This window comes from Vulpes vulpes, chromosome 15, assembly GCF_048418805.1.
Source record: "Vulpes vulpes isolate BD-2025 chromosome 15, VulVul3, whole genome shotgun sequence".
In the NCBI taxonomy this organism is placed as follows: Eukaryota; Metazoa; Chordata; class Mammalia; order Carnivora; family Canidae; genus Vulpes; species Vulpes vulpes.
Window position 1 is genome coordinate 117,563,524 of NC_132794.1, and position 12,961 is coordinate 117,576,484.

General features: G+C 68.7%; 1 protein-coding gene across 2 annotated transcripts; it reads left to right on the plus strand.

The window, feature by feature from the left end:
• Positions 1 to 96: 96 nt before the first annotated feature.
• On the plus strand, positions 97 to 12,686 carry DPYSL4 (dihydropyrimidinase like 4). Of its 2 annotated transcripts, XM_072740491.1 has the most exons (15): positions 189 to 256; positions 3,065 to 3,153; positions 3,278 to 3,533; positions 3,705 to 3,889; positions 5,653 to 5,817; positions 6,364 to 6,425; positions 6,517 to 6,597; positions 8,124 to 8,192; positions 8,485 to 8,605; positions 9,420 to 9,576; positions 9,860 to 10,001; positions 10,533 to 10,703; positions 11,047 to 11,226; positions 11,411 to 11,576; positions 11,960 to 12,686. In XM_072740491.1, the coding sequence occupies exons 4-15, from the start codon at positions 3,745 to 3,747 to the stop codon at positions 12,049 to 12,051; spliced, it is 1,551 nt and encodes a 516-aa protein (XP_072596592.1). In that variant the 5' UTR covers positions 189 to 256; positions 3,065 to 3,153; positions 3,278 to 3,533; positions 3,705 to 3,744; the 3' UTR covers positions 12,052 to 12,686. The 2 variants fall into 2 exon arrangements, with proteins under 2 accessions (XP_072596591.1, XP_072596592.1); XM_072740490.1 differs by lacking the exon at positions 3,278 to 3,533 and having other exon boundaries at positions 97 to 256.
• The last annotated feature ends 275 nt before the right edge of the window (positions 12,687 to 12,961 follow it).

A 12,961-nucleotide genomic window follows, 5' to 3' on the forward strand; every position in this document is an offset into this window, starting at 1 on the left:
GCGCGGGGATCCGGGGAGCCGCGGGGTCCGCGGGCGGCCGGGGCGGGGCTCGGAGGCGAAGGGGCGGGGCGGGGCGGGGCGGGGGGCGGGAGCCGGGGCCCGGCGAGCTCGCACTCGGACGCCCCGCGCCCCCGCGTACGCCTCGGGGCTCTGCGCGCCCCCGCCCGGGACCCCCAGGCCGCCCGCGGAGCCAGGCCGCGGCCGCAGGAGGCGCAGGATGTCGTTCCAGGGCAAGAAGAGCCTCCCCCGGATCACGGTGAGCCCCGCGCCCCCCCCCGCGCCCCCCCGCGCCCCCCCCGCGCCCTCCCGCCAGCGCCCCCCGCACCCCGCCCGGCCGGGCCGGCCCCGGGACCTCCCCAGGGCGCGCAGGCGCCTCTCCGCGCGGTGCACGGGCGCCGGGGGTGGGGGGGGGACCCGGTCCGGGGCCCGCGGGTCGGCGGCGGCCGCGCCTTTGTTGGCTCCGCGGAGGGGCCTGGCGCCCCCGATGCTGTCCCCGCGCGCGGCCGCCTGGCTGGGACCCGCCGCCGCGCTGCGAGCTCTTTGTCCGAGACAAAGCGGCTCGGCCCCCCCAGCTCAGCCTGGGCCCGAGGCCCGCACCCCCCAGCCGGCCGGAGCCCCCAGGGGGCAGCGCTCTCGGTGACCGCGAGGGCGCCCCGCAGCCCCGGCTTCAGGAGCAGAGACCCCCCAACGACAACCACAAGCGGGGGCCTGCGGAGGTCACAGTCCACCCTGCTCTGCCCGGGAAACAAAGCGGCCCCTTCCAGGGGGCCTGGGCCCGGGGAGGCCGGGAGGAGGCCGAGAGGGAGGCCCGGAGGGAAGGGAGGCCCAGGCGCCGGCTGCTCGGGGGCAAGGGGCACCTGTTGGGTCTCGGGCTGAGACCGGACTGGGGAGTTGACCTCAGGAGAGGGCGGTGGGCTGGTGGCTTCACTTCCTGAGATGCTGGGGGGGCGGGGGGCAAGGAGGCCCTGTCCTTTCCGTGCAGGGCTGTCTCAGGGTCCAGCCGGATGTGGGAAGTCTCCCAGCCACGCGTGCAGGGTTGGGGTCGGTGGGACGGACCAAGGCGTCTTGTTTAGGAAACTTCCACCCTCATCGTGGTGGGCATAGCACTTCATCCCCCCTGCACTTCTCTCTGGGCTCCAAACCCAGGAAGGTTTCCAAAGTCTGAGTTGAGGGGCCTGAAAAGGGGAGGAACGTCCAAGAGTAGAGGGCACATGGACCACAGGTCTCTTCCTAACTAGGGGGCGGTGGGGGGCACGGGGACCACAGGTCTGTTCTGCCCAGTCTTCCCCATTCTGGCTGGGGTTCCCTTGGGCTTATTTGAGATCGAGTCGGTCCACTGGGCAGCTGCCTGTGGCCTGTGGCAGTGTGTCAGCTGGTGTGGACGGCGGGTGATGGTCTCACTAGTGAGTGGGCACATGGACATCGCAGGAAGGCTCCCGTGCAGCGGCTGCGTGTCGCCTCGTGGGGCTCCTGCTAATCTCCCAGCATCAGGCTGATGGAGTGTGAGGAGCGTCGGCCCCAGGCTGCAGCCCTGGCCTGGGCCCGGGTGGACACTTGGGAGCCCCGGGCAGGGGGCCAGCCGTCCCCGGGAGGCCCACCTGTCTTTCCTGGCCGGGCGGGTCAGAGCGTCTGAGGCCCGAACACGGGGCCGGGAGGTAGGGCTGCCGAGCCAGGTTCCATCTGGGGCGTCCTGCATTCCACATCCCTGCTCGGTTTCCATTCTTCTCCCCCTGATTCTCCCCCGGGTCAGACCAGCAACCCCCATGACCGTGCCGTGTTCCAGGTGCGCTGCCGCCCCTCCCCGCCATTAGGTGGGGTTCCTAGAAGTGGGTTTACGGCTGCCAAGCGCAGATCACCCGCCCTCGATGCCGTGGGGTGACCCACCAACGGCTGGCCTTGCTCGCTGGCGCTTGGTCCAGCCACGTGGACTCCCTCCCGGCAGCAGCACGGCCTGTGGTCACCCCGATGCCTTCCTGGCCCTTCACCCCACAGCCCGTCCATCAGCAGCCCCTGCCTGCCCAGCTCCCAGCCTCTCTGGCCCCCGTCTCTGCTCGGCCCCCGGATTCCGGCCCGAGGTCCCCATCTCACCTGCGCAGGCTCACCAGGCCCCGGCCTCCGCCCCATTTCCATCCTTGAACACCACTTTCTACTTCTCACACCGACCAATGTGATGAACAGGCCGTGCTCAAGCCCCTGCTTCAGGCCCCCCCCCGAGGGGCCCACGGGCACCCCAATCCCACCACGTCCCACCTGCCCCAGGCTCTTGGCCCCTCACCCTCCCTTCAGAAGGTTCCGCCCCAGTTTCCTCTCGTGTCCAGTATCAACTCAAGCTCCTGCCCCAGGCCCTTTGCATGGGCTGCTCCTGGGCCTGGACCAAGGCCCCAGGCTGCTGCATCCCCAGCCAGCCCCTCCAGTGGGCCCGTCTCTGTCCCGAGGCAGCCCTGCCTCCTCGCCCATCACCCTGTGACGTCACCGTCTTTGTGCTCGTGATTTGTCTCGGTCTGCCATGGCTTTGTGTGACTTCCCGGCCTTGTCTGCCTCCCTGCGCTGGTGCGCACTGCCCCCAGGGGTAGGGGCCCTGCCAGCTGGGGCGCTGCTCTAACCCCCCCGTTTGGCCGTACGATCTACCGTGAGCCGACTCCAGCTCCCCTCCGGGAGCCGCCTGTGTGGGCGGAGGGGGGGACCCTCCCGGTCAGTGTGGGATGACGTGATTGTGTCCCCTCTGAGCTCAGCCCGAGCTCTGGGACTTAGGCGCTGACTGTTGACATGGAATGCACGTCATTGCTTCGCTCTCACGTTGGCCCCCGTGGGTCACTGTGGACCTGGCGGGGTCGCACGGCCTGCCCGGCGGGTGTGGGACCTGCTCGGGTCCGTGGGAGCTGCCCACGTGCCGCTCTGCCGCCAGGGTGGGGGTCAGCAGACAGCGCGGGCTCCTGGGTCACGTCTACACACACACGTCGCGCCTGAGGGTTTCCAGCATGATTCCCGGGTCAGAAGCTACAGGAATGATGTTGACAAACTCAGTTTGGAGAAAACTTCTCTGTTTTTCATTTGTTTCCGATAGAGCGACCGCCTTTTGATCAAAGGTGGGAAGATCGTCAATGATGACCAGTCCTTCTACGCCGATCTGTACGTGGAAGATGGTCTGATAAAGTGAGTTTCTGCCTCAGATATCTGCGCAGGTCACCTGTGTGCACATTGGTCACCCCATATGCACAGGTTTACTTTTGGGTAAAATCCACCTCAATTTTTTTTTTTTCCTTTTTCCAAAACCCAGCTCTAGCCCAGGCCTTTATGACAACGGAGCTCGCCAGCTAGGGGCAGGGTCTCGGGAAGCAGGACATGTATTTGTTATCACAGCTTCAGGACGACTGGGGGCTCACAGTGGGCGCTCAATAAACACTTACTGGCCGCACCTGTTAGCTCGTCTGCTGCTGTCAGGCGGCTCCAGCCCCTAGTCTGGAAGGGGCACCTAGTCGGTGCGGCAGCCGGAAGCCCAGGTGGACGTCACCGGGGCAGGCACGCGGGCCCAGGTGGGACCTTCGCGCGACCGCCGTGAGCCCCTGGCCGGGGTGTCGTGCTCTCTGACTGTCCCCGGGGGCCGGGCTGGGGAGGTCTTGGCCCCACCACCCTTCCCCTCAAGGGGCCCGAGCCCGCACTCTGTTCCAGGCTCTGCAAACAGTGAAGTCTTGTGTTGCTTTCAGACAAATCGGAGAGAACCTCATTGTCCCTGGGGGCATCAAGATGGTGGATGCCCACGGCCTGTTGGTCCTGCCGGGCGGGGTGGACGTGCACACGAGGCTGCAGATGCCCGTCCTGGGCATGACCCCAGCAGATGACTTCTGCCAAGGGACCAAGGCCGCGCTGGCGGGAGGGACCACCATGATCCGTGAGTGTCTCCCGCGTGCCGAGCGTCCGCCTCCTGCCTTGCCCCGTTGGCCGGGTGCGTGTGTTGCGGGAAGAGCCTGACGATAGGACGCGTTCTGGGGGTTTTGGGGGCCTATTTCCCTTTATTACCTTTATTACCTATTAATATCCTTGCATATTCCCTGGTTACCGCCGTTCGCACTGCGAGTCCTCCTGCCGCGGCCAGCTCCGAACGCTCCTGGGGCTTCCGCGGGAGCACGTGGGTGTGTGCCCGGGACCTGATTGTGTCCTGGGAAGCTGGCAGCTGGCCAAGGACCAGGTTTTCAAAACTGCCTTTTGCACAAGCGAGGGCCGCGTTGTCCGAAACAGGCACATTTGCTCCTGAGCCTCACGCCTCTGGCGCTTGGTTTGCACAAAGTTCCTGCCCGGGGCCAGAAGGGGGCTGTGTGTTGTAGGAAAAGAACAACAGAGGCAGTTACGGTGGCCGCATCAGGTTGCCCCTGGTTCCCGCAGGAACCTTCACCGTGCGGCTCGGCAGGCAGCCCCCCGTCCCCCTGCAGTGTGCCAGGCGCACTGGCTTGCCCGTGGGGAGCAACTGGTAGGCTCAGAGCCCGGACCTGACCCAGCCCTGGTCTCGCGGCCTTGAAGCCGCCAGCTCCGCGGTGCCGCACGGGCATCTCTGCTGTGGTCCAGCCCTGGCCTGACGCACCTGGCCGAGCCTTGGCGCCGCCCCGTTCTAGCTGTTTGGCTCCAGGTAACTCCGCTAACTGTTAGAGGTCCCATTTTGCTGACCTCCTCAGAAGGTTGTGAGGGTGAGTTTGTGCACACGAGTTGCTGGGCTGTGCCTGGTGCACGGTGCATCCTGTCCCTGCTGCCACCGGAAGGGCCGTGCTGGGGACTCTGGGCTTCTGCACAAGTGACATTTCGCCGTGGCCAGAATCGTACGTCGGTTTGGCTCACTCAACCACAAGGCAAAAAAAAAAAAAAAAAAAAAGCCAACAATGGTCCATTTCTTAGTTTGACGAAGGAGAATGGCCATTGTTGGCCGCTGCTCATGCTCATCCCTGGTGGCCAAGGCCAGCGGGACACCTCCGTGGCCGTCACCTGCTCGTGCCAGAGCCGGGGCGTCAGACAAGCCGGCCGGGTGGGTGGCACCCTCTCCACGGGGTCCTGGGCGTGAGATCGGAGCTGCGGGAAGCACGGGGCCCCCGTGAGGGGCGCGCTGGGGGAAGGCCCAGCGTTGGCCGGTGACCCCTGGGTGTGTGTGGCCCGCGTTGGCCACCCCGCCTCGGAGCTCTCTCCCTGCACCGGGAGAGGCCGTGAGCTGTGTTTGGACCTTGGATCTGAGGCCGGGTGAGGGACTTGAGGGTGCAGTGGCCATGCCCTCCTGGTTCCCCGGGCGGGGGGCTGTTGAAGTGAGGCGCCAGCAGGGGGCCAGCCCTGGAAAGCAGCTCCCGCCACCCCCGCTGCTCCCCACGGGCCCTCCAGGTGCGCCTCCCTCACACAGACCCCCATGCGGGAGCTTAGCGCCCTACGCGCCCCCTGTGCTCCCTGGGCTGCCCGTGTCCGGCGCGGGGTGGCTCGAGTCCTGCCTCGCCCTGGCTGTGCGACGAAGGCCGGTGGCCGGGGGCGAGGACGGGGACAGAGCCGGTGGGCAGGTTCACGGGAGCGGCCCGGCACCGCCTCGCAGGGGCCCCTCCTGGTCGCTTGGGAACAGGAGCCCTGGAGGCCAGGGTGGTTCCCGGGGGCCGGGGGGCACTCGGCTGACCGCGCCGCCCCCCACAGTGGACCACGTGTTCCCCGACGCGGGCGTGAGCCTGCTGGCGGCCTACGAGCAGTGGCGGGAGCGCGCGGACAGCGGGGCCTGCTGTGACTACTCCCTGCACGTGGATGTGCCCCGCTGGCATGAGAGCATCCGGGAGGAGCTGGAGGCCCTGGTCAAGGACAAAGGTGAGGGCGTCTCCCGACGCTGGCAGGGTGCCGGGGCGCGGGAGGGCCGGGGACTCCGGGCTTCCCTGGTCCCGCTTCCCCCAGGCCCCTGGCCGCGCCGGGCTCCCCCGGGGGTCGGGGTGGCTGGGAGCGGAGAGGTTGGACAAGCGGAAGGTCTGTCCTACTTCCAGAGGACCCAGGCGAGGAGGTGGCGGGCCTCTGTGTGAGGGACACGCCCCATAACCGTCCCTAGCCGTGTCCCAGTCCCGTCACCCGCCACGGGCCAAGGACGAGGGCCACCCGGGTCCTGGCGTCTGAAGGTCTCTTTAGGAGCAGAACGCTCTCAAACCCGGGTTTCGGGGCGGCCTGTGCTGGAACAAGCCGGCCTATACCCAGGGCTTACTCTAGCAGCCAAAGTCCTGAGCGGTTCATAGCGGTGCAGAGCGGACACGAGCTAGTGACTAGGACCAGACACCCGTGGGCCAGGAGCTCGGGGAGCAGCGGAGGCTCCCGGGTGTCTGACCGACGGCAGGCCGAGCGCCCGGGCCCCTCTCGCCTCTCCTGCAGGTGTGAACTCCTTCCTGGTGTTCATGGCGTACAAGGACAGGTGCCAGTGCACGGACGGCCAGGTGAGCGCAGGTGTGAGAGGAGGGGCCCGGGGGCTTCAGGCTGCCGGCCCGGGGGACGCGGCCCCACGCGCCTGGTGCGCTGTCTTCCCAGATGTACGAGATCTTCAGCATCATCCGGGACCTGGGAGCCCTGGCCCAAGTGCACGCAGAGAATGGGGACATCGTGGAGGAGGTGCCGGGCCGGCTGCCTGCGGGGCGGGCGGGGCTGGTGTGCAGACACGCAGGTGTGAGCGCCCGAGGGAGGGAATAGTGCACACGGGCTGGCGAGCGGCGTCCGGAGTCAGTGGTCGAGCAAGCACGAGCGGGGGAGCCCGGGGGGCGTTTGGCTCTAACACAGATTTTTCCGTGATCATCACGCTTCTTATCAGAAGTTCCCCCCAGAACCAAAGCGTTGCTTTTGGGGGGACTGAGATGGGGGTTCCCGGTCCTCCTGCCCTGTGGATGGGGCCCCCGGAGGCTGTTCCTTCTGAGCGCAGCTGCTGGTCCCACACCTGCCCTCGGGCCCTGGCCTGTGGGGTGGACACCCCCAGGTGCAGGCGCTGCGGGGTACCTTGGGGGCTGGGGGCTCCTCACACAGCAGCAGCCCCACCCCGCCACGAGGGCATCGTGGTTAGGAGGACGCAGTGGGTCCCGCTCAGTGCGCAGGCGGTGCACAGGGCACGCCAGGAAGACACCCCCCAGTGTTGGGGGTCTCGTTACCGGGTCTTTGGGGCCCAGAAGCATTCTGCTTCTCCCCTGTTCTTCACCGGGAAGCTTGGCATCCACGTCTTCGTTTATGCACGAGGTGGCTCAGGGTCATGGCTCAGGGTCATCCGGGGCAAAACCTGGGGGAGGGGGCAGGGCCCCCAGCACTCCCCGGACGCACCCCCACCCCCCAGCAGAACACACTGCGGCCGGCAGGGTGCTGTGTCCAGCCCCGTACCTCACCTGTGATTCAGGGAGCTGGGGTCCCCCTGACCAGACCCACTATGCTCCTGCACCCTGAGTTCTCTGTGGTTGGTGATTCTGGGGGGCCTGGCAGCCCAGGCTTAGTTTAGGGGAGCAGGGCTCCCATGAAATGTGGGGGGTCAAGGCATATCTCGGGGGGCATGACTCACGTGAGAGATCAGGAGTCAGGACTCATGTGAGAGATTGGGGGTCAGAGCTCCAGGAGATGGGGGGGTCAGGGCTCACAGGAGGTGGGGGGTCAGGGCTCGTCTTGGGGGGCAGGACTTACATGAGAGATTGGGGGTCAAGGCTCATGGGATATGTGGGGGGGTCAGGGCTCCGGGAGATGGGGCTCAGGGCTGATCCCAAGGGTCAGGACTCATGGGAGGGATGGGGGGTCAGGGTTTCCGGGAGTTGGGGAGTCAGGGCGCTTCTCGGGGGTCAGGGCTCCAGGAAGTGAGGAAGTCAGGCTCCCGGGAGGTAGGAGGGTCAGGGCTCATCTTGGGGGCCCGACTTACATGAGAGATTGGGAGTCAGGTCTCACGGGAGGGGTGGGGCGGGTCGGAGCTCACGGGAGTGGTGGGGGGTCAGGGCGCTTCTCGGGGGTCAGGACTCGTGGGGGGTCAGGGTTCACGGGAGGCGAGGGGTCAGGGCTCCCGGGAGGCGGGGGGTCAGGGCTCATCCCGGGGCGAGGTCTGCTTGCATCACACCCAGACGGAGGTGCTGCACCCCGCCCGCGCCCGCCTGAGCGTGTGGCCCCGGGTTATGCAGGAGCAGAAGCGGCTGCTGGAGCTCGGCGTCACCGGGCCTGAGGGCCACGTGCTCAGCCGCCCCGAGGAGGTAGGAGGCGGCCGCTGCCCTGGGCAGAGCCTGACCCGCGCGGGGCGGGGCTGTGACTCGTCCTATGGGAGGCGCGAAGCAACGGGCCCTACCCCCACTGGGCTCGGTCCCCACGACCACGGTGGCCCCCAGACCTTGCCTAGAGGGACGGGCTCTGGGTCCACCCAGCACCCGGGCCGAGCCCCGGGCTGGGTCCTCCGTCACGCACGGCGGCCCCTCTGGGCCCAGAATCCCTGGGGGGCGGTCAGGAGGCCCCGGGGCCCTGGCCCGGCCTGAGCGCCCCTGTCCCCAGGTGGAGGCCGAGGCCGTGTACCGCGCCGTCACTGTCGCCAAGCAGGCCAACTGCCCCCTGTACATCACCAAAGTGATGAGCAAGGGTGCGGCCGACGTGGTCGCCCAAGCCAAGCGCAAGGGTGAGTGCCAGGCCCGGGTCCCCAGACGCTTGCTGGGGGGGTAGTTTTCTCTGGGGGTCAGGGGTCACGCTCTCAGGAGCTGGGCTGGGTAAACTGAGGCTCAGCGCAGGGCAGGCTCGACAGAGGCAGTGGCCCACCTGGCCTCTTGGTGGTGGGGGTCACAGGCGAGGGCCCCAGGGGCGTGGCCTCTGGGAGGTGCAGGCGCCGGTCCCTCTCTGGGGGCCCAGTCTCCTGTCTCGTCGGGGTAGCAGCTGCTCCCCAGGTGCCTTGAAGCAAGAGGCCTGTCAGCCCTGTTTGTTCAGACGTGGCGGCCGGTCCCCGTGTGTGTCACGTACGTGCACCTGTGCCGTCTCTGTGCGTGTGAGGGGGCCCCGGACTCTGTGCCATGGAACTTGGCCCCCAGCGGGAGCCCCACATCACTGCTCGCCGCGCGCCTCTGTGCCTGCGGAGCTGGGGTGCACGCCCTGTGGGCTGGGGGGCCTCTGCCCATAGAGCAGCCCAGGCTGGGGAGCAGAGGGTGCACAGGAGACCCTGGGGTCCAGGGGACGGGCCTCAGAGGGCAGAGGCAGGCCGAGCTGATCCCGTCGCCCTGCCGCCACGGCCTGGCTGCGTCCCCAGCAGGCCTGACCTCCGGCAGCCATGGGAGGGACCGGGGTCTGCAGAGGGCCCCCCACCTGGGGAGGTCCAGGCGCCCCGGAAGCTGGAGACAGGCTGTCCAGGGTCGGGAACGTGCGTGGTGGCTGGGGGTCCCCACCTCCGGGTTCTGGGGGGCAGGCAGGCGGCTCGGGGGAGCCTCTCACGCGTCTCCCTGCAGGGGTGGTGGTGTTCGGGGAGCCCATCACCGCCAGCCTGGGCAGCAACGGCTCCCACTACTGGAGCAAGAACTGGGCAAAGGCCGCGGCCTTCGTCACGTCCCCCCCGGTCAGCCCGGACCCCAGCACTGCCGACCACCTCACCTCCCTGCTGTCCAGGTAGGAGCCGTCCCCGGTGCCCCCGGCACCCCCGCCCTGGCCTGTGAGCCTCCCCGCCGGCAGCCCCGGCCTCTGTGCAAACCCAGGCCCAGGGCCTCCTGGGCAAAGCCCCTGCTGCACCGGCCCCTCCCCGTGCCCCACACCGAGGTGGCCGCGCTGCCCTCCTGGACTCCCCCACCCGGGGGCTGTGCTGGCCTGCGGGGGGGGGGACAAAGCCAATCGGCCTCTGCTGGCTCCGGAGAGTCAGGCCACCGTGCGCTCGTCTGACCCTGGCTTCTCTCAGCGGGGACCTGCAGGTGACCGGCAGTGCCCACTGCACCTTCACCACTGCCCAGAAGGCCGTGGGCAAGGACAACTTCACGCTCATCCCCGAGGGCACGAACGGCATCGAGGAGCGCATGTCTGTGGTCTGGGAGAAATGTGTGGTGAGCAGCGTGGGGAGCCGGCAGGGGCGGCCGCTTGACCAGCAGACACGTGGGACAGAGGGCAGCGCGTGTGGCCCCGGGCGTGGCTCCCCCAGCCCTGCCACCCAGGGCTCCCCAGACGTTGGGTCCTGGTGCCCCTGGAGGAGGCCCCGGCCCTCCCCCGATTCCCGTCACCTGCAGGAGGCACCCGGGAGGTGGGGCCCCTGTGTCCCCTAGGCTCCCCGAAACGCCAGAGATTTCCCAGGCTGCCCGTACCCCCAAACTCCAGCCCTGGCCCCGGGTCCCCCAGGGGGACCGTCCCGTCCTTCAGGGGACACCAGCACCGTCAAAACGTCCGCGCTGACCGACTCGCCCACAAGCACGCCTGAGAGGGCCCCTGGGTTCCCAGGCGGTGGCGCCCTCGTGGGCGCGCGGTTCTTGCTGCGAGGGGGACGTGGCCGCTGTCCACACAGAAGCCTGGAGCCCGGCCCCCGGGGGTCGTGAGGACGAGCGATACCCGCCCCCCGTCAGCTTGGCTGTCTTGCTTCCCAGGCCTCAGGGAAGATGGACGAGAACGAGTTTGTGGCTGTGACCAGTACAAACGCAGCCAAAATCTTCAACGTGTACCCGAGGAAGGGGCGCGTGGCTGTGGGTTCCGATGCTGACCTGGTTATTTGGAACCCCAAGGCCACGAAAATCATCTCCGCCAAGACTCACAATCTGGTAAGAGACGCCTGGTCCCTAAGTCAGGGTCAGGGTCAGCGCGCGAGAGCCCTCGGGACATGCGCCGCACACCTGCCGCACACCTGCCACACACCTGACCCCCCTCGCGGGACACTCCGCCCTGGTAGAGGCTCATCCGAGTGCCCTCGGTCCAGGGCACCAGGGCTCAGGGACCCGCACTGCGGGCTGTGGCCACTTCCTTCTGAATTCCGGCCCCGCCGAGGTGACCAGTTCTGGCCGGAGGTCCTAGGACGGGTGTCCGAGCACGCCGGGCGGCCTGCCGTGGGCTGAGGGGCGACGGGCTCGGTGCCACGGTGCCAGGCCCTGCGCCCTGTCTCCCCAGAACGTGGAATACAACATCTTTGAAGGCCTCGAGTGCCGAGGAGCGCCCACGGTGGTCATAAGCCAGGGCAGGGTCGTGCTGGAGGACGGGAACATGTTCGTCACCCCGGGGACCGGCCGCTTCATCCCCCGGAAGACGTTCCCCGACTTCGTCTACAAGAGGATAAAGGCGCGCAACCGGGTGAGCCTGAGGCAGGCGGCGGAGGCTGCAGTTCTTGGGCCTGGTCGTGCCCGCGAGGCTTCTCGCCGGGTCGGCCCCGCCTGCTGCGCACCTGTGAGCACACACGTGTAGGTGGGGGGTGTCGGCACGTGCAGGTGCTCCTGGGGGAGCCCGGCCCCCCTCACGCCCAGCCCTCGGCCCGCAGCTGGCGGAGATCCACGGTGTGCCCCGCGGCCTCTACGACGGGCCCGTCCACGAGGTGATGCTGCCTGCCAAGCCGGGCGGCAGTGCCCAGGCCCGCGCGTCCTGCCCGGGGAAGGTCTCGGTGCCCCCCGTGCGCAACCTGCACCGGTCGGGGTTCAGCCTGTCTGGTGAGTGGGGCTGGTGGGGGCTCCCCTGGGCTCACAGGTACCAGGGCCCCCGGTGTGGGGACTCAGGGTGGGGCCCAGGGTGTGGGCCAGTGGGGAGACCCCGTCCCGCCCCAGCGTCTGCCCTGGCCCGGCCTCTGCGTCGCAGTGACAGAGTCCCCGCTCACCCCCGGGACACCCAGGCCCGGAGCCGGTCCCCTTGAAAGCCAGGGTCCTCTTACGAGGGGGGCAGCCTTCTCCGGTCACGGGCCAGGACCCACGGGCGGGAGCAGCCTGGCCCCTGCCACTCTTCTGGGGCAGCCTCGTCCCTGCGCCAGGCCGTCACGGGTTGGGGGGGGGCGGGGGGCTCTGCGGGTGTAGCCAGCACGTCCGCGTCCTCCTCACAGGGTCCCAGGCCGACGACCACATTGCCCGGCGCACGGCCCAGAAGATCATGGCCCCCCCCGGCGGACGCTCCAACATCACGTCTCTGTCTTAGGGGCCCCGCGGGGCTCGGGGCAGCGGCTGCGGGGGACCCCGCTCCTCACGGAGCTCTCCCTCTGTCACACTTACCTGAAAGGTGCTTGGCCTCCCTCCCCCCCTGAGCCCCCCCTTTTGGGGTCCCCGGTCCTGTAGGAGGAGCCCGTGCAGCGAGAGGGGTGTCCCTGCCAGGCTGAGGAGGCTGGACGCGGTGGCGGGTCACCGGCGGCTCTCAAGACAGCCCGGGGCTGCAGGTCGGCAGGGCGGCCGCCCGGCCAGGGCCCAGAGGACCGGGTGTGCAGCAGGCCCGGCCGCCCCTCCCCGCGGTGGTCGCCGCCCCCGTCCGCCCAGCATGGGGAGCCCCCGGGAGCTGGCCCCTGCCCCAGAGCCGCTGTGACGTCAGGGACCCTCGGAACTTAGCGAAAGGCGGCCTCGTTTGTCCGATTGCCGAGGACCAGACTCCCGCTCCCGAGTAGCCCGCATCCGGGGGAGCCTTAGATCCTTTAGCGGAGATGCCGCCTCTACTAGGCCGCGCCCCGTAGTTGACTAGAGCAGCAGTTTGTGCATCGAGGACACCTGTAGCCAGGAACCTGCATGCCACCCACAGCGCGGCGGCCCGAGGCGGGTCAATTAAAGGCGTCTGCGTTAGAAGCCGCTGGCGTGTGGCCCCTGACTTCTCCGCCCCTGCACCGCCTTCTCACCAGGGGTTGATGCGCGGGGGACACTTTGGGGGGCTCAGTGACCTCGGGAACACCGGGGCTGGCTGCGCGGCTGGCCCCCCAGCGATGGCCCGGGTCCGGCTCTGGGCAGGGCAGACGCAGGGGCCCCAGGCCAGCCGGCCAGACACAGCCACGGGGCTGCTGGGGTGACCCCGGCCGGAGGGTCAGAGGCGAGGCTGGGGCTGCAGGGGCCCCACCCACAGACGCGAG

Excerpts from the sequence above, each read along its gene's own strand:
- DPYSL4 (XM_072740490.1), top strand. The coding sequence starts at position 218 with ATGTCGTTCCAGGGCAAGAAGAGCCTCCCCCGGATCACG. Across the intron at positions 3,154-3,704 it reads GTGGAAGATGGTCTGATAAA|ACAAATCGGAGAGAACCTCA; the intron begins GTGAGTTTCTGC and ends TGTTGCTTTCAG. Across the intron at positions 9,577-9,859 it reads CTCACCTCCCTGCTGTCCAG|CGGGGACCTGCAGGTGACCG; the intron begins GTAGGAGCCGTC and ends GGCTTCTCTCAG.